We start from the raw sequence: 27064 nt of genomic DNA on the forward strand, positions 1-27064 counted from the left end.
GATTCCCTCCCTGATAAATCCTGAGGGTCTGTTAGGTGATACACTGTATCCGCAGCTCAAATGGAACAGTTTGACGAGAGCATCAAAATCCCGCCACGAGCCGCTGCCGGGAAATAAACCTGAGCAGATTGTCAGAGCTTGGCTATACGCGTTCCATTTTCTCATCTATCTATTGTATCATATGGGCAAACAGTCCTAGATATAGAACACTCCACTTTTACTTTACTGAGAAGGTGGTAGACAAGTGGAACAGCTTTCCAGCAGAGGTGGTAGAGAGTAATACAGTGAGGGGATTAAACATGCATGGGATAGACATACGGCTCCTGGGACCAACGACTGATTAAGGTTTGAGTCTTTACAGCAGGAGAAACGGGCGACCGGATGGGGGCCGGATGGGGGCCGATCTGCCAGCAGATTCTAGGTTTCTATTTCTAATTGATCGCCTGTATTTCTTTAATCTCCAGGGGCTGATGGTTGCGGTTCTTTACTGCTTCATCAACAATGAGGTAAGATAAATAAATCCTCGTCTCACCATTAATGAAACCAATAAATCGGCCAACTGAGATCAAACAACACGAGTCCTAATAAACTAAACGAGAAGTAAAAACGTGTCCAGATCCCCGTGATACGAACTGAAACCGATGCACAAACAAGACGACCTTTACAGATATATTTAAAACCCTACATGTTATCATCACGCGTGTAACAAAATATACAATAAAATCCAATATGTGTGAAATATATATATTAATTACTAATAATTATAATAATAGTACCAAAAAAGTATATTATCTGCTGCCTTCTCGTAATTCACATGGATTCTTTTTTTATGAGGTTTGTGCAATAAATTAAAAGACAATTAATAGCAAACCGAATGAAGATGGAACGTTAAATAAAACAAATACAAAAAAAACTATTGATTAAAAAATAACCTTTATGAGCGTAAAATACTTCCAGACCGCTAACCGGCTCCTAACTGAAACGGAACGTCTTTGTTTTTCTTTCCTTGTCGCTAAAAAAAAGGTCCAGGCGGAATTTCAGAAAAGGTGGGAACGCTGGAGACTCGAACATTTCTACAGCCAAAGAGACAGCAGCATGAAGCCCATCAAATTCCCCGCGAACAGCATCAGCAGCGGGGTCACCGTGGGGAGCAGCGTCTGAACGCCTAGTGGCTGCCGTCTGCTTACGTCTAAGACATTTCACCACGGGAGCATCGCAAGGGGTTCCTCGAGCGGCGGGGTCCATCAATGATTTACGCACAAAAAACCCCAAAACCCCATTACTTGTTAATTGACACCGAGGCGAAAGGCGGATGAGAGAGACCTCGGCCAATTATTATTCATCTCCGACCAAGCCATGGCTTCAAACTTTGGGTTCTGATGGATGAGAGACGTTCCTCGGGCGCTTGGTGTTTTCTAATTTATCACCGAAGCACAGATGGAAATTGAAGAAGAAAAAAAAATTAAAAAAAGAAAGGAAAAACTTTAGGAGGACAGAATAATAAACTTTTCTCAAACCCGGTGTGATGTGCAATTCAGACATTATCATTCTTAATCATTCTTTCCTCGAAAGACGACAATCCCCCCGAGTTCTGTCTCCTGTTGAGGGGAAAGCAAATAAATAAAAAGAAAGAAAGTATTTTATTTTTAAGGGTTTGGGGCCGGGGAATGGTCTCATTCTGGAAGGGGGGGGCTCTATTATAATTTGGCACCCGGCCCCTCTGATAAAATACACAGAATATTCTGGGGGGGGTAAAGAACGTTGCATATTCTCTCATTTATCTTCCAGTGCCGAAGGTAAAGATCAAAAGGAAGCGAATGATAATTAACAGAAAACGCAGGTCACTTCTAAAAATAGAAACATTTATGGTTATTAAGACAAAGACATTCACCAGCTAACGGAAATGGAGGCTCGTGATAGGAAACTCCAATTAGGTACCAAAAATTTACGAAAAGTTCTTTTAGTTTGAAAATAGATTATTTAACTATTTAAATTCCTGCCGGCTCTATAGATTTTATTAACAGATATAGTAGAGGAGACGTCTGTTCTACACTCAGGGGAGCGAGCGAGTCCACTCCAGAACAGTGGGTGTCAAACATCAACTGTCTGGGGGACAGCTTGACTTACTCGCAAAGGGCATGTCACGTATATAAATATATATAAATATATCTATATGCATACGCTTTTGTTTTAGGGGGTGTGGGGCTTTACATAGTAAGGCAAGAAGAATGTATTTGACTTACAACGTTTAATTTATAAAGCTGTCTCCTGCTGTTTTTATACACATTATCGGGGCATTTAGGGCTGTAGAACCCTGAGCTCCAAGAAAAAGATGGGGTTCAAGGGGGGGGCATCAGAGGAGGAGAGTGGCATTAGGGGGTCTAAAAGAAGGGTTTGGGGCCTACAGGGTTTGTGTTCCTCGGCATATTTCGGCAGATGCTTGAAATCCGTGCGATTGGCAGAGAATTGTCATGAAAAATCAGTAAAGTAATGTGGGGGTTTTCTGCTGCGGAATTTTTATGATTTTCTGTTTTATTTGTTCTTTTAATCCTTGGTGTTTTTTCTGTAAAGAACGCAATGTATCGCTTGCCAATAATTCTTGTAATTTATGTCGTTGGATTCTATCGCACTTTATATATTTTTTTTATTCCTCCCATGTTGCAGCCTGTTCTGCCCCCCACTCTCTTTATTCCCCTGTAGGGGGCATCGGTGTTACGAGGTTAACCAGCGGTGGGTTGGGGCATAAACTGAAAAGCCATTCAGCCCTCAATGGCTCACAATTTCTGTTCCAATAATTGCCGTCATTATACCATTTCCAGCTTTTCCTTCGTCTGCGTATTCGCTGTTTTCAGACCATACAGATATCATTTTTTTCTTTGCTTTTAGCGATGATTCTGTGACTATCAATGTTTTCAAAGCCATTAACACCAGAAAAAAAAGCTCATTTCAATAGAACATCCAGGATTTCTGGGGACAAGTGAGTTCTTTTGGCCAAATGGTTCAATCACGATTACAAGCTCAATGGCTTTTTAAAAAATTACCGTTCAGATATAAACGCGGCCGTCCTCGTTTGCCTCCACGTACCGCGTCCTCAGACGATGTAGATACGGACCACAGGGATCTCATCCTGCTGCAGATCATACATTTAATGTATTGCATTTATACTGACAACGGCCCCGTTCCAAAATAGTTTTCTAGATATTTTGATATTTATAATGACCCAAAGATGTTTGGTAAAACAAATGCTGTAAGTGTTAGCGTGAGCGACAGATCTATGTGTTTGTTGGATCAGTATGGTCGGCAGATCCCTCAGCTGGTAGGGGCAGAATAACTGGAAGATCCCGGCATTAGTAGAATCACTGTAACTGGCAGATCTCTGTGTTAGAAGGATTAGTGTGACTGGTAGATCTCTGCGTTAGAAGGATTAGTGTGATTGGCAGATCTCTGTGTTAGAAGGATTAGTGTGATTGGTAGATCTCTGCGTTAGAAGGATTAGTGTGATTGGTAGATCTCTGTGTTACAAGGATTAGTGTGATTGGCAGATCTCTGCGTTAGAAGGATTAGTGTGATTGGCAGATCTTTGTGTTAGAAGGATTAGTGTGATTGGCAGATCTCTGTGTTAGAAGGATTAGTGTGATTGGCAGATCTCTTCGTTAGAAGGATTAGTGTGATTGGTAGATCTCTGCGTTAGAAGGATTAGTGTGATTGGTAGATCTCTGTGTTACAAGGATTAGTGTGATTGGCAGATCTCTGTGTTAGAAGGATTAGTGTGATTGGTCGATCTCTGTGTTAGAAGGATTAGTGTGATTGGTAGATCTTTGTGTTAGAAGGATTAGTGTGATTGGCAGATCTCTGTGTTAGAAGGATTAGTGTGATTGGCAGATCTCTTCGTTAGAAGGATTAGTGTGATTGGTAGATCTCTGTGTTAGAAGGATTAGTGTGATTGGCAGATCTCTGTGTTAGAAGGATTAGTGTGATTGGCAGATCTCTGTGTTAGAAGAATTAGTGTGATTGGTAGATCTTTGCGTTAGAAGGATTAGTGTGATTGGCAGATCTCTGTGTTAGAAGGATTAGTGTGATTGGTAGATCTTTGCGTTAGAAGGATTAGTGTGATTGGTCGATCTTTGTGTTAGAAGGATTAGTGTGATTGGTAGATCTTTGCGTTAGAAGGATTAGTGTGATTGGTCGATCTTTGTGTTAGAAGGATTAGTGTGATTGGTAGATCTTTGCGTTAGAAGGATTAGTGTGATTGGTCGATCTTTGTGTTAGAAGGATTAGTGTGATTGGTAGATCTTTGCGTTAGAAGGATTAGTGTGATTGGCAGATCTCTGTGTTAGAAGGATTAGTGTGATTGGTCGATCTTTGTGTTAGAAGGATTAGTGTGACTGGCAGATCTCTGTGTTAGAAGGATTAGTGTGATTGGCAGATCTCTGTGTTAGAAGGATTAGTGTGATTGGTCGATCTTTGTGTTAGAAGGATTAGTGTGATTGGTCGATCTTTGTGTTAGTATAAGGAGTATAAGACGTAGAGCATATAACAGAATTACAGCGCTGCGGAATATGATGGCGCCACATAACACAATAAATAGGAATAATTCATACAAAGAGGGAGATCCAGTCGCTGTCTTCCTATAACTCAGCAGCCATTTGGATTACATGGAGTGGCCCTTCTGTCTTGGAAGCACCGGACTGGAACGGGGGGGGGCAGATAGATGAAACACACAAAGGATAGAGGTACAGAATAACACAGAGCAGCAGGTAAAGAGTCAGACAAGAAGTCACAGAGACAGCCCAAAGCACTGACTGGAGGATAAAGTACAGAGCAATCAGTTCCCGCTTTACTTCCTGGGGAAAAAAGATATGATGTCATCAAAATGTACCACCTCAGACCCCCCCATCTCACACGTGGTACTTAATCTACGGGACATCATTCTTCATATTCTTTCCATAGTAAATATTTCCCATCATAGCCGAGGTCCGCTTTTCCATACAGAAGGGCTTTGCGTTGACCCTCTTTTTTGGGGGGGTGGGGGTCTAAGATAAAGTGGGCGTGGTTATATTCTAAACCCTGCCCAATTCCAGCTTTACCTTTACCTTTTTAATTAAAGTTTTTGCAGGAAGATTTTTTTTCTTAATTTAATCTAAAATCTCACAAAACCACCTCTTGCAACCCATAACTTTAAATAATGCCTTCTTCTACTTCTATTATGATGTCATCCCTTTGACATAAACAAATGTTATATCTCCCCTCCCCCTTCTCTCTCCTAGGGAGCATGTTTTTTTAGACCGTTAACCATTTTAGCAGCTTTTCATTGAAATTCCCCTGAATTACAGTATTTATGTCTCGTTAAAGCCGGGGTCTCGGAACTGGACACGGTATTCTAAACGAGGTCTCACCCGAGATGTAGAAAACGTTCTTTTCCTGCTGCTCGTGGCTCTTCCCAAACCGCCTGCTTCCTCCCCACCTGCGTCCTCCCCGCCTGCGTCCGCTTCCTGCCTTTTCAAGAAATAACTCCAAGTCTCATTCTTCTGCCGGTTAAGTGTGTTTATCCGCCTGCATACACAGAGGCAGCATCATTTCCTGAAACCTTTATGAGCTCCATCTATGTCCTCACCCCCATTTAGTACTTTAGTTATGGAGATAACCCCTCCGGTGAAAATTCAGGAACAGAAGATAGACTCCGTATAACCTGCAAGAACAAAGAATATCTCCTGTGATCCGACTTCCGAGAGAAAAGGACATCGGAGACCAGAAGCTCGGCAGCCACCATGGAGCTTCTCATGGCGCTTACAGTCCTGACTCACACCAAAGTCCGGGAGGCTTGGCAGTGCTGATTCTCAACAGACAAAAAGTACTTAGAGATACGCGGTATCTCTATTGCATGGTCCTATATGTTGTATTTTTTTTAGCCTCTACCAATTCTGCTGGGAGGCTGTTCCACTCGTCTACCACCTTTCTGGTTTTAATATATGAATCTCTCTATTATGCCGAAAAAGGAACAGATAAAAGGTTTTATTCGCTTACCGTCTGCAGCAAAAACCTAATTAAAAAAGGTAAAGAGATGATTATGCGATTTGACGCGTGTATCACATACCGAGCTGCGTAATCAATTGAACCAGGGATGCCTCCGGGCAGCATCTGATAATTATGGCGGAAAAAAATGTGGCCCCTGATTATAAATCTATCTTTTAAGGTGACGGGAAATGCCACAAAACATTAAATCACAAAGCAGTTACGTCTAATAAAAAATATTATGTTTTGGAGAAAAAAAACAAATATTTTTAGGTTAAAATACATGTTTTATGATCGATTTCCTTTTTTCCTGTTTGTTTTTTTCTTATAGGATATTTATTTACTAATTTATTGGCTAAATATTTTTGGTATTTAACTCTCGGAATACCAGCGAGACGGACAACACCTCCCACTCTGGTAGCGGCCCAAGACTCCAGCACCCAAAGCGTTAAATGGATATTCCTCGATTGCGACACAAATTTGGGTCAAACTGGTTGAACGTTAACCATTTGGGGTGGATTGCGAATCCGCTTTATTCAGCCACATAAACGTTGGTTTTGTTCTCTATAAAAAAAACTTCACCGGAAAATTTTATATATATATATTTTTGTTTTTAAATAAATGTATCAGTGTGGGGGGAGGGGATGCAGGGGGGGGCGTATTTCTCTCTATAGGCAGCTACCTGGAGAAACATCTATTTTGTCTGTCAATGTCTGCTAAATAGCTGTTCATTAAAAATATTGTTTGTTTTTTAATGTGTGTTTTTTTTATGAATTGTGTGTTTATTGCGCTGCTGGATATCAATTTATATGACGGAGAACAAATGCAAAAAAATTCCGAAATTATTTTAAGAAGTTTTTTTTTTTTTACCCCAAAAATATAGTCTGCAATTTATTGCTTACAAATGGTTAATTTTACTTAATATAGATTTATTGCGGGTCCTGCTAATTCTAACAGTTTTCCATTCTGAGGGTCACATGATATGTGATTAGCGAAGGGGGGTGAGATGTGCCAGCTTTGTTTCTTGGGCAAGAAAGGGCTTTAAGGATTTATTTTATTTAAACTTCTTATAATCTGCCGGAAGATCGGCCCTGGTTCGGCCCGTCTAGTCTGCCCATTTTTCCAGAATTTTTTTAAAAAAATTATTATTTCTATATTCATTTAAAAAAAAAAAACCATAAAATATTAGTTTTATTATTTAACTACAAACGGTGGGTATTCTTGGCCTCCAAAATAAAAACTGAAAGGGTTAAAACTTTGGTTGTACTTAAAACACCGGATTTATGGCGTAAACGCCTTGTTATTTTCTATCTTCCTCCACGTGTGAAATAATTTCATGCATTATTTATTATTATTTATTTCATGAATAAAGAAGATGCCGCAGGGCAAGAAATATTTTTTGGATTAAAAATAAAAAAACTCAAGTCGTCTATCTGTCCAGAAATTGTCAGCAAAATGTATATTTTTGATACTCTTTTCGCTGAATATCATCCTTTTCTTCTTATAACGATCGTTCCAAATTCTACCGAGAAATTCTAATGTTTATGTAAAAGAAAAAACATTTCCCCAAGGTATATTAGAAACGATAGATTTGGGAGGAAAACTGGATGCTTTTTGTATTTAATTTCCGGCTTTTTATCAAATATATCAAAAATTCACATTATTTTCATCGCCCCAAAACAATGACATTTACAAGGACAAAAAGGTTGGAGCCGTTGTTACAAAAGCAACGACACTCACTGAATTTTAAGCGTCATTTTTGGTACTTTTTCATATAATTTGCCGCAATCCTCCAAATTTATCCTGAACCTTTTTCTTCTGAATGTTTTTGTAATAAAAATCTAGGGGGGCGAGTGGGCAGGGATAGGGCGGTGAATGGGGGGGGATAGGGCGGTGAGTGGGGGGATAGGGCGGTGAGTGGGCGGAGATAGGGCGGTGAATGGGGGGATAGGGCAGTGAGTGGGCGGAGATAGGGCGGTGAATGGGGGGGATAGGGCGGTGAGTGGGCGGAGATAGGGCGGTGAGTGGGCGGAGATAGGGCGGTGAATGGGGGGGATAGGGCAGTGAATGGGGCCGGATAGGGCAGTGAGTGGGCGGTGAAGGGGGAGGATAGGGCAGTGAGTGGGCAGGGATAGGGCGGTGAGTGGGGGGATAGGGCGGTGAGTGGGGGGGTAGGGCGGTGAGTGGGGGATAGGGCGGTGAGTGGGCGGAGATAGGGCGGTGAATGGGGGGATAGCGCAGTGAGTGGGCGTGTCTAAACACTTACACGGCCCGGTGATCAGGAGAGTCAGAGAAGCAGCCTGGAGATTCCGGGGGTGAAATCCGAAGCGCTCCCAGCGGTGATTCTGTGACAGCAAATAGAGGAAAAAATGTTTAATTTTCTTCAAATTCCCTCTCATGCGTTTTGATAAAAGAGAAGAAAATTCATTGGAGATTTTACTGAAAGTTTCAGAAGAACGAGAGAAAGGACATAAAGCCCCCATGACCCCTGTGCTGCACAGGTCCAAAGGTCCAAAGGTTTTTAGGAGCCCCCAAAAGGGCCTTATTGCCAAGTTGTTTTTTTGAAGCTACTTTTTGGAATGGGGTGGAATTATTGACACAAAAACGATTTGGCTGAATTTCCCAGTTTGTTTTGGGCCCATTTGTTTTCGGACAACGAATTCTGTTTCCTGCCAAATGAAATTTGTTGAGCTCGGCCCACATTTACTCTCAGACTCTTCGTCCGCATTTCCGCGGACATTACCCCCCCCCCCCACGCGCGAGCTTCCGGTGAGGTCCTCTCCCTTGATCCTCCAAACAGGGACGAGGACGTCACCAGAAGCTCCACCATTTCGGCAGAAGTTCACATGAGCTTCTCATAGCTGTTAGACACGGAAGCGACCAGCAGAGAAGGTAGGGAGGCAGTCCAGGACTGCGAGGGAGGGACAGTGAAAGATTTCAGAGCTTTTCCGTTTCATTTCCGTCCGTTTTGGGATTTTCGTACAAATCCTAACGCACAACTCTAGCGGGAATCTAGCGGGAATCTAGCGGGGAGCTTGTGTCTCGAGGTCCCGGATTGTCTCTTATTACCTCTCCTCCGTATCGGAGCTGCTTCCCCGCTCAGAGATTCAATCCCACCGCGCGCTTTATTAAATTAATCGAATTACTCGCATTATCGGCTCCGACCTCCCCGTTAACCCCAATCGTATTAAATCAACGACACCATCAACCGGCACAATCAATACTAATACTCCATCCCCCGCTTCACTGAAATATTTCTTCACCTCCAGCACTTACTTGAGTGAGAGTTCCAGGAGGTCTAATGAGACTCCCAGTCGGGGGAGGGGGGTGGCATCTTCTGTCTCAAGGTGGCAGGTAAAGTCGAGTGCCTCCAACCCTGGTAAATAACATACATACGAGAACACACACTCACTCTAACACCATCACACTTACACCAACACTCCAACACATACTTACACACTCACACGCCTTACACATACTCCTTACACAGCTCACACCCTTACCCTGCCTGGAATGGAAGGGGCAGTTAATTACCCCCCTTCGGCAGACCAGATCGGCCAAACGGTTCTTATCTGACATCAAATTCTGTTTCTGTGTTTCAGGAGCCGTAGGTCTGTCCCCTCATTGTATTACTCTCTACCACTTCTACTGGGAGGCTGTTCCACTTATCTACCACTCTCTCAGTAAAGTAAAAATCAGGATGGTGCTTATTGTGCTGCCCGAGCCGCGGCGTCCCCCCTGGGCCAGCATTCCATTAAAATATAAAGTTAATTCTCACGGCTATTCCGGTTACAAAGCATTCCCTTCCGACACCGAAGATGAGCTCCCTCTCTCCTTGCAGAGAGTTTAAACGCCGTTAATCCCGCTGGGTTTCAAAAACCAGGGGATTAAATCACGGAAGTTAAACCATAAAGCGGGAACCGGGCCGGTTAATAACTCTGCATCCATTTCACAGCTAATTTCCACAGCGACAGCTTTATCGTCACATCGTTTCTCGCCGTCCTGAACCTTCACTAATTGAGACGTTCCTCGAGAAAAGTGTCCGTTTTTGCAGTTTTAACATCATAAAGATCCATCCCTCCATCCCCGAGGCATAGAACAGTCTGTGAGCTCACGTTACTCTACTGAGGAGGTAGTAGATAAGAGGAACAGACTCCCAGCAGAAGTGGTAGAGGCTAATACAGCGAGGGACTGTAAAGACATTTATAATTTTATACCCTCTTTATATTAAACAAATAAACCTCAGCAGGTTCGTCATTTCATTCAAGACCATAAAGAACATCCAGTTTGGGGCATTTTACGCCCTTCTGAGGAGTCCGGGCGCAGTCAGGAAGATGAAGGTAATTATAACCTCGCCGGGCGTCCTTGGAGGTGATTGATGTCATAAATGTAAAGTATTCCGCCGCCGGCTGTAATTGGTTTGTTTATTTCTGAGCGCAATCATAGCTTTGCAATCATGAGGTCGACGCGGGAGATGATGTAATAAATCTTATTGATGCGGTGATCCGGGTAATGAGGGCAGGTAACCCATTTATCGGCTTATTAATAGGATGATTTTAATGTGACCTTCAAAGAATGTTCCGGCGTCACAAACGGAAAAAAACATCAAACTATTAAATGGTTAAAAAAAAACAATAATTAAATTCATTAAAATTACCTACAATTTGTTGTTTATTTCTCGTCGATGAGTGTAATTATTTTGGAGATATTTAGTTTAGAATTAAGGGGCTCTTTTACCCCAAAGGAAGCGGAGTTGGTGGCAGCCTGTGGCAGAGCCAGCACCATCTGATCAACTTCCTGTCCTTCTTCAAACTCCACCCCCCTACCCAATCCTGGGAACTCTCCGGGTCACTACAGGGTCTCCGACACGCCCCTATCCCCGCCCACTTCCCCTCGAACAACTGTCCCACGACATAAGCAGCACCACCCACTGACATCAGCTGGACCGCCCGTAACATCAACAGGACCGCCCACTGACGTTAGCGGGGCCTCTGACCTGCATCCGGCAAAGGGGTGGACTCTAGAGTTATGCCCCCCACCCTTCAAAAGGCTGCCTGAAAAAAAATCACCAATTAAACAATAGGGGGGAGAAACTTAATGGGGAGGAATAACACAAAGTTAAGACGGCCGCTCCCAAGACAATGACTTCCACCAACGCATTTTACGTTCTACAATCTACATAATAATACAGAACCCCCCAGCTTTATTAGCATTAAAGGTAAATACGGAATTTTGCAGATAAATCATCAAATTGCTGCTTTGTTACGAAGTCTCCGCGCATCAAACATTCGCTTAACTCCTCGCTAATCTGCAGTGACTTCCCCGTTATTACCGATGCAGAGAAGCGCGGCGGGCGTTGTTATTACCGGCCGCAAGCACAGAGGCTGACAATTATTCCAACGGCGGAGCCCCCCCCCCCGAATATTCAATTTCCATTAAACAATTGAGGAGAATTTTCTGAGCTGGTGTTTGAGGGGCCGACGTTATTCCTGCCTGCGAGACGCGGAAGAATCGCCTGCATCGTTACCTTCTGAGTACAAAGTACAGAACGAATATATATATACAACGAATTACGGCCGGAAGGGGGGGAAACGACACGGAATGGAGTCAGATTTCTAGCAATGATAAATAATTATCTCGATCCGATTCATTCATCACCACCCGGCGGGTTTAACCCTTACTGGAACGGACGAAAGATAACGAGCTGAAGGGTTACAAATCATCGCACGGAACGATAACAACATTCGCGGACCGATTCAATGTGTTACGGATCAAACTTACTGGCCATTTGACTTCAGAAATATAAAAAAAAATAAGGAAATAAAATAGAAAGATTTATTTTTAGATTATTATTTAAAATTATTATTTATTATACCCACCAAAGGTCCGACACATCCCGCATTTATCCAGAAACCCCCATAATCCTCTGGACAACAGATACGGTATTTATAATGGAAATTTCGAAGAGGGTCCCTAAGGTGATTTTTTTTTTTTTTTTTTTGGTGGGAATGGCGGATTCAGAGCTTTTGGTGACCGCTAATCCCCAATGGTTCTTGGACCATTAACCCCCCCCCCAGAAGAGCCAAACTTCACTCTGGCCGGGAAGGGGCAGAAATGTTTAATGGCTTGGGGGCTGAAGACCCTGCTCTGCCCGTAGGCTTCGTCTGGGGTTCGGCGAGGAAGGAGACCGGGATTGAGTCCGCCGTGGCTCGTCTTTGCACTTTGTCGTGAGTCACATCTTTAGTTTTTTTCCCCCTGAAAATTGGAGCTCAGAACCTCAAACCTCCCAGATCTGAGAAGAAAGCCTGAGCTTTACAATAAAATCCTCTGACTTCTGGAACTTGGACTTGGTGGCGGCCCCTAGTGGCCACAGAGCAATTAGCACACCTCATAAAACTGATGCATACATAGTATATATATATTAAATATTCCATTCATATGTATTTTACTTTATTTGTTTAGATTTGCATTGATAGTCCCACAGGGATTCCCCCAATGCTCAGGGGCCGCACCGGCCCCCCGGTGTATCTGTAAAGCTTTAATTCACATCCGGCTATCAATAATTAGTTGGCGCCAATGCATGGCTTTGTTACCTGGAATAGACCGCAATGAGACTGAATTCCCTTTGTACGATAAATACGATGAATGCTGTCCGAGGGGCCGTCGGGTTGCGTTATGGAATATATTTGTTGATGCCGGAAGCAATGTTGTCTGCTGCGTGATTCTATAATAAGGAAAGGTTTACCCCCCCCTCCCCCTTCTGTTCCGGCTCTGCATTCTGATCAGGCGTTTAAACGCTGATTTCTTTGGAAACGGTCGGATTTTTAAATAATTGTCCGTTGCTTCTCTGCCCCCCTCAGGCGTTTCGTTTCCCGCTGCGTTTCGCAAAGTTTCTAATGATAATGAAATAACTCGGTGCGGCTGCTACAAAGAATCAAAAGAACTTTCACCGGCGGGGGAAATGTTTCGATTTGCGGAAGCTTTCGGCTCCCCCAGTCGGGTTTACGTTCCGTTCGTGCATTCGGGTTTCGCCCCAAATTTTAACAAACAAAATATTATATCAGGTTTGTGTTTTTTGAACATTTTCAGAACCAAAGTAATGTCAGAAAAAAAACGTAAAAGTGCAAGAGAACTCAATGAGTTTCAGAAGGGGACCCCGCCAAATTATTACAATACTAAAATCTGATAAGAACAGCAAATTTGTAACATTTAAAATAAGGTATTTTTTACACTTTGCCCTCATTTTTTATATCACTAACATTCTATTTGCATAAATACAGAGAAGTCATTCGTACGTAAAGGAGAAATCCCACCAAATATTTTTTTCTTACTAATATTAGATTAATTAATCTTGCGCTGTTTTTCTTTTTTTTTACCCCAGCTGCAGTTTTTGCCCCCAAAATATGAAGTTTTCAGGCCGCTGCATATCAGCCGTTTGTATGATTATTAAATGCAGCACTCAAGGCCTCCAATAAATGACCTTTTTTGATAATAGTGTTATTGTCATGGAAACGCAGCAGGAAATCGATGCATTACGGAACGCGACAGAAGAATCATCTCCGATTCTGCGATGCTTTTGGAGTAAATTTATTACGATTTCAGGACAAACACAACGAACGAGTTTATTCCTCCATGAAACATATCGAGGATCTGGATGCGGTTATAAAACTCCTTCCCACACAGATGTGGCCACTAAAAGAGCTCAAAAGTCTCTTAGATCAACGACGACAACAATTAACCCTTTATGAAACATACTGAATCTACAAAGCAACCAAAAAAAGAGAGTTTGAGGATAATCAATACGCGAACACTCATACTAACCCCCCCAACACACCACACACACTACAATACCCTCATACACTAACACACCCAGACACACCAAAAAACTACAATACCCTCATACACTAACACACCCGGACGACGACGCGCTCACACGCGGACATACAGAGAGCATCTCAGAAACTAAGAACATATCTCAGAATATATAACGGATTATAATTATTTCACGTAGATGAAGAAGACGACAAACAAAACTATTCTCCCCATCTCCTTTCCCCCTTTCTCTATGATTTACCCCCCTTTCTCCCTGTGATCTACCCCCCCTTTCTCACTATGATCTACCGACTTTCTCACTAGGATTTACCCCCCCTTTCTCTCTATGATTTACCCCCCCTTTCTCCCTATGATTTACCCCCCTTTATCTACCCCTGATCTACCCCTGATCTAACACTGGGTGTTCAGCGGTGCTAAAGCAGAAGAAACAGAACAGAACTCCCTTTAATTTTGGGCCAGTTAGAGGGAGATCGGTGACTTTCCCAACCGGCCGTCTCCCTCGAGTGCAGGAACAGGGCAAGCTCACAAATCAGTCGGAGTGATCTGTCACTCCAGCCCGCGGCCGCTGGTCTTAAAGCGTCAGCCCTCCGTCCACGTTATGGTGAGGACCAAGCGAGAGAAGACATGAATGCTCCGGATTCAAATTATAACAAATCCCTCACTTTTCCCAAATCCTACATTTATTTCAGTTTAATACCCCACATTAACCCATGCAATGGTCTGTATGGATTACGATAACCAATATATATGTATGAGAAACCCACCTGATGTGTCCATCATATAAAGTTACTACTCTCAGGATTGCACGATTATTCCTCCCCGGTAAGTTGATGATTAGTTTAGTCAGCTTCCCTGAGGTGAATTTTAAAGATAATTTCTCCCAAACAACAATTGCACCGAATGAAAATCAAAAAGCACAAGCTGTAGGCAGCTGTAATAAACGGATTTAGTGACGATAAAACCGACACATCCTGGGGGTACAAAAATATGGAGATGGCTCCGTGCCTGCGCAGACCTACTTCAGATTACATTCCTGACAGCCTGCGACCTTCCTGCCCCAGCAGTTATTGCCTCCGCATTTAAGGCAACGGCAATTCAATGGCACCCGAGAACATCACCAGGCAGGTAGGAACGTTAAGGCTAAGTGGCCCGCATCGGCCCCTTGCCCCCCCAGGTAATTACCATGTGAACTTGCACATATATTCACACACGCTAACACCCGCACATACACAATCATTCTACAAACACTTCCTTATACTAACAGACACACATACTCAATCATGCTAACACACACTAACACATGTACACTCATACTAACACATATACACTCATACTAACACATATACACTCATTCCAACACACATATACACTCATACTAACACATACACACTCATACTAACACATATACACTCATACTAACACATATACACTCATACTAACACACATATACACTCATACTAACACACATACACTCATACTAACACATATACACTCATACTAACACACATATACACTCATACTAACACACATACACTCATACTAACACATATACACTCATACTAACAACACATATACACTCATTCTAACACATATACACTCATTCTAACACACATATACACTCATACTAACACACATATACACTCATACTAACACACATACACTCATACTAACACATATACACTCATACTAACAACACATATACACTCATTCTAACACATATACACTCATTCTAACACACATATAAACTCATACTAACACATATACACTTATACTAACACACATACACTCATACTAACACATATACACTCATACTAACACACATATACACTCATACTAACACATATACACTCATACTAACACATACAGACTCATTCTAACACATATACACTCATACTAACACATATACACTCATACTAACACACATATACACTCATACTAACACATATACACTCATACTAACACATATACACTCATACTAACACACATATACACTCATACTAACACATATACACTCATACTAACACATATACACTCGTACTAACACATATACACTCATACTAACACATATACATTCATACTAACACAGATATACACTCATACTAACACACATATACACTCATACTAACACATATACACTCATACTAACACATGCACTCATACTAACACATATACACTCATACTAACACATGCACTCATACTAACACATATACACTCATACTAACACATATACACTCATACTAACACATATACACTCATACTAACACACATATACACTCATACTAACACATATACACTCATACTAACACATATACACTCGTACTAACACATATACACTCATACTAACACATATACATTCATACTAACACACATATACACTCATACTAACACATATACACTCATACTAACACATATACACTCATACTAACACATATACACTCATACTAACACATATACACTCATACTAACACATGTACACTCATACTAACACATATACACTCATACTAACACGTATACACTCATACTAACACACATGCACTCATACTAACACATATACACTCATACTAACACATATACACTCATACTAACACATATACACTCATACTAACACATATACACTCATACTAACACACATACACTCATACTAACACATATACACTCATACTAACACATATGCACTCATACTAACACATATACACTCATACTAACACATATACACTCATACTAACACACATACACTCATACTAACACATATGCACTCATACTAACACATATACACTCATACTAACACATATACACTCATACTAACACACATACACTCATACTAACACATATACACTCATACTAACACACATATACACTCATACTAACACATATACACTCATACTAACACACATACACTCATACTAACACATATACACTCATACTAACAACACATATACACTCATACTAACACACATACACTCATACTAACACATATACACTCATACTAACACACATATACACTCATACTAACACATATACACTCATACTAACACATATACACTCATACTAACACATATGCACTCATACTTTGTTGCAACCAAGAAGAAGACGAGACGGAGGACAGACTGACGTTTCTAACGGGTCCGATCTGCTGGGAAGTTCTAGATTTCTGTCTCCTGTAATATTAATAAGTTTGGGGGTTGGTTATAATGTTAAGCAGTTTTTGTAAGATTTCTCGGGATCACGCCCCAAAACTACTAGGATTGTCCCCGGAATCGTCATCCCGCGTATTAGAAGACGGCGCAAGGCTTTCAAGAAGCCGCAGATTGTTGGAATCCTCAAACCCTTTACAGAAAATAAAGTTCTTTTGCCTCACAGGGTTTTTTTTATGTTCTTTTTTTATGGTTTTAAATAAAATCCGGACATCTTTCAAGATAATAAATTCTCTGCATCCAACTCCTTAAGAGACCTCTAAATATTTGCATGTGACTTCCCAAAACTAGTAGGTGTAACACGTAGCCCCCCCCCCGGTATTATTTACCATCCCTGCAGGTTCACTGCTTATAATTTAAAGGAAGGTTTTAGATTTGTAGTCTAAACACCCAAAGCCATGAGTGGCTCCGGCCCCGAGAATTCTAAATAAGGGGTATTTATGATAGGACGTAAATTAAAGAGGACATCGCCGTGACGACTCGGATAACTTATAAACGGGGCTTTCGAGAAAGGAGTTTGCGCTTCCAAATTTATTACCGCGAGGACGGAACTTTTATTTACAACTCCGCCGAAATTGCTATTCAGATCTAAAACCTCTCGATGCGGGCCAGCTCTGGGGTTAACCCTTTATCATCCGGAGCAGCCGCAAGCAGGGGGGGGGTTAATATTTATTAACGATAAAAGTGACACTAAATGGTATAGGGGAAAATTCCACATAAACGCGTAATTAATTAATATCGAACATTCTTTTTGCTTTAAAAAGCTGTTTACAAATATGTTTTAGCACAGAAAAGATTATTATTATTATTGTCTTTTATTTATATCGCGTCAACAATTCACGCAGCGCTTCATACAATCCATTTATTCAACGGGTCCGACAAGACAGACAGATAATAATAATAATGTTTTAGCACAGAGATGCATTATTAACATGTTATATTTTATTTTATTACACAGTACAGTTAATATATTTTTTTTAAAATATATATATTTTTATTTAATTATTTACTATAAATTATAACTATTTTATAAAGTTAATTAATGAATTTCCACTTCGTTTACAACGTTCTATATTTGAATTCTTTGTATCTGAAATATTGGCAGGCAGAGAGAAGGCAATTCCAGGGGCATAATAAATTAACCCTCTGGGTGCCACTTTTCAGCTGATAACAGTATAGCGTGGTAACGTGGAAGCCGTCCGTGTATAATATGCAAGTAGCTGACAATAGCTCAGATGTTTCTTCTTTTTATAAAAGTGTGGATTTAATGAATTTATATATATTTTAGTTTATTGGGGGAGGTGTCACAAACTCTGATCCCCGCATGTAAGCAGGGATCGAAAAAAAAAATTCTGCATGCTGGCAAGGCTGATCCATGTGCCAAGCTCTTCTGATTTAGGAAGATAACGCCTTAAAATATTAAAAACTGCTGGAAAAAAATCAACACAAGCTTTTAGTTTCGTTGATCGAAAATATTTTTTGTCATATATTTGCCAGAAATTTTTTTTTGTGATTTATTATGAACTCAGAATAAACTGGAACTTTTTGTTGACACAAAATGAATGTTTTGGTACCAAATCCAATTATCAATCTGCTTTTTTTTTTTTTTTTTTTTAATTCCTCAGCTTTTGTTAAAACATAAACAGTAATCCCAATTTACAAAATATTCTTGGACAGCTTTGCACGTTATTAAATAACTCCATGGTGACAGACTGAAAAGGCAGAGCGTTTATAATTAATATTTAATAAAGATAACGAACCAAACACAAACTGTGACTGAATTTTAATTAGCCGGATCAAAGCCGTAAAATTTCCTTTAAGATATAAAAATAGATTAAACATTTACTTTAATATATATAAAAAAATATTAAAGTATAATTCGCGTCTTCGTATAGTGAAGTCCGGTGTTTTCATTAAGTGTGCTGTGCAGAATGAAGATCCTAGGGGGAGGGTAATTGTGATCCTAGGGGGAGGGTTTTGCAGGCAACCTCATTGGGGGTGTGGCATATGATCACATTATCCTAACTTCAAATACCCAGAAATGATGGTCCTAGGGGGTGGGATTTGGGGGTATGAAGCTTGATTTCACACCCCCAGTCCCATAGGGTACAAGATAACATAAAGAAAGTCATCTTTAACAGTAAATATTAGCGTGTTATGTAAAATATCCATGTCCGTGGAGCATGGGATGATGTGTAGGTGAATTGTCTATAGATTGTGGCCTAGTGGCCTATCTCCCAGCCAGCGGTCTGTACTGTAACTCTCTCTCAAACTGTTCAGCAGTCAGCGTTCCCTGAATGGCTTCACATCCCGGGTTAAATACAGAATAGGCGCTCTTCTCTCCTTTCTTTCTCTGTCGGGGTCCTCGAGTTCCTTCGTACAGCCAATAAAACATAGAAGTGATAAAATAAGCCAGCCCAAACTCAAGCTCCACAAAAAGGCCCAGCAACACCAGCCATAGGAGGAACTTCAACAGTAAGACGACGTTACGCCCTGGGGTCTGAGGGGGCCGACAGGAATCGTCTGATACGTCTTCTTCCGGAACAGGGGACCCTCTTTGTTGAGCCTAAAAACAGAATAGGGGGTCACTGCTTCAGCTGAACATAATAATGATAATATTATTTAACTGAGGCCAGCGAAAAACGAAAATAAACGTATTTCAGTTATCTCCGTATCGGTATCCTCGCTGAATGGGGGGTCATCTGATCCGGACCCTCCGGAGAAGGCTCTTGATATATTGGAATGAAGGTAACAGAATAACGTAACTAGTCATTACTCTGATCATTTGTATCAGGAGAAGCTAGGGTCGTAAATCTGTTCTCTTTCTGTGTGACCTCATACACCTAATGCGATGATGTCACAGCCGATGTTTTATATATATATCTCCCCCAGGAGTATTGAAACGCAATGAAGTTCCGATTTGTTAGTAACTGTTTACATAATGCATTAAATTACCTTATAATGGGAAAATGGCTCCTTCTGGTTACAATCATACCCACTCTGGCTATAAAGGATGACGTATAGGCAGATAAAGGGTGTGTCGTGTAAATGAAAATGCTTGTTAAGTGGACCATATATCTCTCGGGCAACGGATAAAATATATGATACAAATATATGATACAATGTTACTGTTTATATGGGATTTACACACTAAACCATGCATTCACGTACAGAAGGCATTCGGAATTTGTTGTGGGCGCCACCTGGTGTCAACAAACCGGTATTACAACTCAGCTAAACGGCTGCATTCTAAAAAGTTTGGATGAACATTTCTATAAATTATTATCTTTTATATCATCAACAATCTCCGGAGCGCTTCTAACTTTCCGTACATTCAAAGGGTCTAACTAGAACTGACAGACTAACACGAAGCGATCTGTCATGGAAGCCTCCGTGACTTGGGGGAGCGCCTGGAGGCTGTATTTCCCATTATAGACAGTGGACTTGCATTACATACCCCCCAGCGGGTGACAGCGGACACCAATCGCAGCGCAATATCTGCTTCCTTGCTAGGATTTATGTTTAAGTCACCCTGTATCTGATTAGGGGTACAGCGAGGGAGCCGGTGCTCTCTGGATCCCAGTTACCCCCCCATTCCTCCTGCCCGTCTGACCGGTATTACTACAAAAATTCCAAACACTTATTTTTCTCAGTTTTTTTAACTTCCAAATTTACCAAATTCATGTAGGTTTTGCTGAGTGTGGTACGGGGGCTCTGAGAGTCGGGTCCCATAATGCCAGAGGCCCAAGAAACGACTACACAAACTTCCCCGTGGGGGGGGCTCTTCAACTGTTTTTAGAAACATTGCTATAAATTTAAGTAACTATTCCGTAAGACCTGAGTGAAAGCGCAGACTCCATGGCTTCAGTTCATTAGATAGACTCGATGGTCTCTTTTTGGTCTCACCTGGGTTCTCCGACTGTCTATCTCAGGTTCTACTTCTTGAGGTTTCTCCGTCGTCCTCCGGCTCGCATACAAACCCCGAACTTTCTCTCTCACGGTTTGCATGAACCGCCTTTCGCTTGGTCCGCTGGGCTCCCCCTTCTCATCTTCCTTCTGGATCTTTGCTTTTTTGGCTCGATATTCCGCCAACTTCTGCTCCATTCCAAGCGCCGGCCGGACCTCTTCCATAAAGAAGGAGAAAGCGGTTAGAAGCCAAGGAGGAGCGGAGCAACCGCGCCAAAAATCAAAGCGAGAAACTCAACCAATTCACTCGAACATCGCAGGGCAGGAGATGGTAAATAACCGATGGTAACAGAGCAGGTCCCCAAGGGCCGGAGTCGCAGGACTTCTCCACCAGGTCATCGTTTGGGAACCCGAGGCTGGACAGGAAGCTCTCTATAGAGACCCTCGGAATCCGGAATTCCTGTAATCACCGTTTTAACAGAAAATCTGCGACGTATCTGAACCGTTAGGAGACGGGGAACAGAACCGGCCGACGAGGCGACTCACAGGAGTAGATCGTTAAAGAAGAACAGATTCAGCTCTAGACTGTTCTAGGCTGCACAAGACTATAAAGCACGGAGAGCGATGGTTTTTAGCGCATTCTTCTCGTCCGGTTCCGTTATAATTCTATTAACCCCTTAATGACAAAGCCCGTACATGGATGGGCTCAAAATGCATTGTTTTCAATGGGTTGTCCATTGTCCTTAAGGGGTTAAATGTAAACAATACCCGGCCGCCTTCCGTCTGGCGGTCGCCGTAAACGCCTCGGAGGTCTTTGGTTTATGAGCTCACTGCAAGGAAGCCGAGATACCGGCGGAAACTCAAAACCCCCTTGCCTTTGGCATCGCCCGGTACCATGCTTTAACCCCTTAAGGACCAGGACTTTTTTTGTTCTATTTTTACGTCTTTTTTCAAGTTATTTCCCTCTTTCTCATTTAGCGAAGCCACACAAATTATATATATTTATTATTATTCATTTTTTTGGTGTGGATTTTTATTAAAATTCCCATTCATATGCAATGTGTTATTTTTTTTTCATTTATGCACAAAATCTATTAAAAAAATATATATTAAAAAAAACCAAATGCATTCACAGTTTTAGAGATAATCTATGGCTAGAAAAAAAATACCAAATATATTTGGTAACTCGCACGGATTTGAAACCCACCGTATTTATTCTTCATTCGTTTTAAGTTTTCAATAAAAAAGATAAATAAATTAACCCTTATCTAAACTAATTCCCCAACATACATTTAAAAGTACAAAGAAAAAAAAAAGTCAGGTAACAGAAAAAGAAATCACCTTTATGCCAATCTCCAGGTCCCGATCGTATTATGTAAATGTATGCGTGCGCGTGATTGGCTGCAGAAGCGATCACATGTGTGCAAGCGCACGGGATCTGCTGGAGGCTGACCGTTTAGTTCATGCAGCGAGGTGAACCGTATACGTCATCGGTCCTCTAGGGACTGCTTTTATTTAATGACGTAACTGGTACGTCATTGGTCGCCAAGGGGTTGCCGGTTCGTACTCTCTGTCATGGTTCCTTTATTCTCTAATAAGCTGCCGGGACCGCTATTTTCTGCCGCCGTGAAAGGTATTTAGGTGAATAGAACGTTATCGCCCTTTCATGATCTATTATTCATAGAAACAGCGCAACGTTGTTATTATTTTACAGCTCTTTGCAAACAAACGTAATCTACAGACGCCGGCACTTTGTGGAAATGTAAATAACACGCGTGTGACTGAAGCCCCAAACTGAATGAATTTCCCCCAAACTGCTCATTAAAACATCGTCACGGTTACCGCAGGTGCGCTAATAAAATCCGAGACTGCCGGGATGCAAACCCCACCCCCCCTTTTTTTTTAGGGAAAAAACCCAGATTCTGCTATTTTTTTTTTCTGTTTATATCGGTGTTTTCCGGAACATTTTCTGGATCATGATGTCATTTAACGGTTTTAAGGAACAGCCGGGGTTATGTAGAAGCAGCAAGCCTGGGGCAAAGTTTGATAAAGTGGTCTTATTGCCATAGCAACCATTGGAAGGCTCCTGCTGATTGGACTATCCCATTGGGTTGCTATGGCGATACGACCCATTCGAAGACCAGAACCATTCTCTTCACAAGCCCCACACCACCTAAAGCGAAGTGGGGGGAAACGTTCTAAATATGCAGCAGTTGCCACGGTAACCACGGAACGCTCCTATTTATTCTCCACAATCAGCCACAATTTTGACCAGGATAGCGCATGGACAGCCGTGACGGGACTCGATCCGAGAGCAACGCCATCTGCGGCCAAGTGGCCTCAAAGAGACATCTTCTGCTGGGAGGCTGCTCCGCTTACCCACCAGCCTCTCTGTCAAGAAAAACTTCTAAATTTATAGGAGTAGTTGATACGTGATACGTGTTTAAGAAAGTTCTGTTTGACATAATTATTTTATACAGCTGCCTGGAATTACTGAACGATGGGATTTTCCGGAGAAACGCACAGATATAACGTCTGAGACATTCACCGAGCTGGAATACATTAACGCAATTTTGGGGTGAAAGTAGAAACTTTTGGAAGTAGAGTTTTTTCCCTTATTCTCTGCACACATTGCGGGAACAGCCTCCCAGCATAGGTGGTAGAGGGTCCTGAATCTAAGACGAGACCAACAACTGATTAAAGTTTAAGTCTTTACAGCGGGAGAAACGGGGGCCGGATGGGGCCTAACTCCCAGCGGGTTGGGTTATATTTTGGATACCGTGTGTGGGGGGGGGGGATTCTTACATTTAAAAACAAATTTTGGCGTTTCTGCATTAACTGTTTCAGTGCCAGTGTATTGGGTAGATGTTCTCTCTCCCCGCCTGGTACTCAAAGGGTTACTAACTGTTGCCATCACAAATAATAATGCAGAGTTTTGATCCGGTAACCGTGGAAACGCCTTATCTATAAAGCTTAAGTTAAACCATTTTTACCAAGCAGGATTTGGGGTTTTATCTGTAACTGCTTCTAGATGGGGTTTATGCTAAACTTTACAGCGGATACACAGGGGAGGAATAAATCCGGATACGGCCCAGATTTACACGGTGATGCCGGGTGTTAACTCTTCAGCTCTACACGTCGGCAGATAAACGTATAGATGGTCCCGAGACCCCTCTGACATCACACGCCGTGGCCCCCCAGCCATCGCATTTACAATAGAACTGGAGAACTACATGGGAGGCACGGGTATCCTGGTAAAATGCTGACATGGCAACCGTGTCCCAAGAACCCAGCAGGCGTGAAGCAGCCCAGGGTGGGATCTTAGGGTTTTTTACCCCAGTCTCGGGGGGGAAGGGGCAGATTCTCAGGGTCTCGCAGTCTCCTCTGATTTAATGATATCTGAGCGTCCAGATTGGTGGTTTTCTCCCTGCTATATCACAGCTGGAGTCCCTGCTTGAATACAGGTGACTCCATTCAGAATATCTTTTACCTCCTGACCAATCATGGTTTCCATACAGGATCTGTGAGATGGGCCATTAAAGCAGAGAATGATTGCGCCTCATACATTATAAGCCATGTTATAAGCGATCATACGGTGTGTGTATATTTATATGCGCGCGCACGCTGCCACAGGCTCCAGCTCCCGGACTACAACTCCCATGATGCTCAGGTGCACGAGACCGTCACGGGACTTGTAGTCCACGCCACGGACAGGGTGCAGACGCGTCCCAACAAACCCCTCACCCTCCTGAAACAAGGCCATTAACCATCTCAATGCCACGCAGCCGGTGCAAGCAGAGAACTCGGTGTAGGAAGGGGTTAATGCTCACGCGCCACCTCCCGTCTGTCACTCACCTGACTCTCCCACGGAGCGCCAGCTGCTTCCGCACGCGTTTTACTGACGGCCAATCAAAGCGTGCTGATTGGGTGAGCGTGTGGTGACGTAGGAATCGGAAGGCGGGATTGGCGGCCGGCCTGGGAATGGGAGGAGTTGCGGTTTATGCAGCTGGTGCTGAGATGTCGCAGGCTCGCGGTTCGTTGCCGGTTGTGCGGCGGAATGTGGTAAAGCGGGGGTAATGTGAGGCCCCGCCCTGGGGTTATTGTTACCTGACGCCGCTTTTACCGGTCAGTGACTTGATGTCAGGTGGCAGCCCGGGGTCACTGCGCATGGGCCGGTAGTGGGAGTCTGACAGCGCCACAGAGCATCTCAAGTAGCAATACCCTGCAGTGACGCGTAAACGGTTTAGGCGCCACCCGCATCATTTTTCTGGCTGAGGGTGATGGGAGTTATAGTCCAGAAACGCTCATCAGCCTTTGTTTTCAGTTTACAATTAATACATTAAATATATGATTTCTATAAAATGACGTTTCTGTGTTTTTATGGATTCATTTTGTAAGGAGAATTGACGGTGTGGGGGCACCTATGATGTCACAGTGATTATTCCTCCCCATAAAATTAGTTTGTTGCTAGTTTTGCTTTTGCCACAGATCCTTCCCTTCTATCTATACATTATACAGGGGCCGGTCACTGATTTATCTATACATTATACAGGGGCCGGTCACTGATTTATCTATACATTATACAGGGGGCCGGTCACTGATTTATCTATACATTATACAGGGGGGCGGTCACTGATTTATCTATACATTATACAGGGGCCGGTCACTGATTTATCTATACATTATACAGGGGGCCGGTCACTGATTTACCTATACATTATACAGGGGGCCGGTCACTGATTTATCTATACATTATACAGGGCCGGTCACTGATTTATCTACACATTATACAGGGAGCCCGTCACTGATTTATCTATACATTATACAGGGGGCCGGTCACTGATTTATCTATACATTATACAGGGGGGCCGGTCACTGATTTATCTATACATTATACAGGGGGCCGGTCACTGATTTATCTATAGATTATACAGGGGGCCGGTCACTGATTTATCTATACATTATACAGGGGGCCGGTCACTGATTTATCTATACATTATACAGGGGGCCGGTCACTGATTTATCTATACATTATACAGGGGCCGGTCACTGATTTATCTATACATTAAACAGGGGGCCGGTCACTGATTTATCTATACATTAAACAGGGGGCCGGTCACTGATTTATCTATACATTATACAGGGGCCGGTCACTGATTTATCTATACATTAAACAGGGGGCCGGTCACTGATTTATCTATACATTATACAGGGGGCCGGTCACTGATTTATCTATACGTTATACAGAGGGCTGGTCACTGATTTATCTATACATTATACAGGGGCCGGTCACTGATTTATCTATACATTATACAGGGGCCGGTCACTGATTTATCTATACATTATACAGGGGGCCGGTCACTGATTTATCTATACATTATACAGGGGGCCGGTCACTGATTTATCTATACATTATACAGGGGCCGGTCACTGATTTATCTATACATTAAACAGGGGGCCGGTCACTGATTTATCTATACATTATACAGGGGGCCGGTCACTGATTTATCTATACGTTATACAGAGGGCTGGTCACTGATTTATCTATACATTATACAGGGGCCGGTCACTGATTTATCTATACATTATACAGGGGCCGGTCACTGATTTATCTATACATTATACATTATACAGGGGGCCGGTCACTGATTTATCTATACATTATACAGGGGCCGGTCACTGATTTATCTATACATTATACAGGGGGCCGGTCACTGATTTATCTATACATTATACAGGGGCCGGTCACTGATTTATCTATGCATTATACAGGGGGCCGGTCACTGATTTATCTATACATTATACAGGGGCCGGTCACTGATTTATCTATACATTATACAGGGGCCGGCCACTGATTTATCTATACATTATACAGGGGCCGGTCACTGATTTATCTATACATTATACAGGGGGCCGGTCACTGATTTATCTATACATTATACAGGGCCGGTCACTGATTTATCTATACATTATACAGGGGCCGGTCACTGATTTATCTATACATTATACAGGGGCCGGTCACTGATTTATCTATACATTATACAGGAGGCCGGTCACTGATTTATCTATACATTATACAGGGGCCGGCCACTGATTTATCTATACGTTATACAGGGAGC

At 42.3% G+C, this 27064-nt stretch overlaps 2 protein-coding genes across 2 annotated transcripts in view; one reads left to right on the forward strand and one right to left on the reverse strand.

The window, feature by feature from the left end:
• Positions 1 to 1209, forward strand: part of GLP1R (glucagon like peptide 1 receptor) — a 59973-nt gene extending 58764 nt beyond the window's left edge. Inside the window, exons 11-12 of the mRNA XM_053459027.1 lie at positions 465 to 506; positions 1024 to 1209. Of these exons, the coding sequence (XP_053315002.1) occupies positions 465 to 506; positions 1024 to 1161 (180 nt within the window). The 3' untranslated portion in view covers positions 1162 to 1209. The remainder of the gene's footprint in view (positions 1 to 464; positions 507 to 1023) is intronic.
• Positions 1210 to 19169: 17960 nt separating this feature from the next.
• On the reverse strand, positions 19170 to 24860 carry SAYSD1 (SAYSVFN motif domain containing 1). Its single transcript, XM_053460140.1, has 3 exons — positions 24801 to 24860; positions 20946 to 21163; positions 19170 to 19605 (listed from the first exon to the last, which is right to left on the reverse strand). Exons 2-3 carry the CDS (start codon positions 21141 to 21143, stop codon positions 19270 to 19272), a joined length of 534 nt encoding a protein of 177 aa, XP_053316115.1. The 5' UTR covers positions 21144 to 21163; positions 24801 to 24860; the 3' UTR covers positions 19170 to 19269.
• Positions 24861 to 27064: the final 2204 nt, after the last annotated feature.

The sequence above is a fragment of the Spea bombifrons genome, chromosome 3, assembly GCF_027358695.1.
Source record: "Spea bombifrons isolate aSpeBom1 chromosome 3, aSpeBom1.2.pri, whole genome shotgun sequence".
NCBI classification, from domain to species: domain Eukaryota; kingdom Metazoa; phylum Chordata; class Amphibia; order Anura; family Pelobatidae; genus Spea; species Spea bombifrons.

Coding starts and splice junctions, on each gene's coding strand:
- SAYSD1 (XM_053460140.1), bottom strand. CDS start 21,143: ATGGAGCAGAAGTTGGCGGAATATCGAGCCAAAAAAGCAAAGATCCAG. Junction 19,606..20,945: donor TAGACAGTCGGAGAACCCAG/GTGAGACCAAAA, acceptor TTCTGTTTTTAG/GCTCAACAAAGAGGGTCCCC.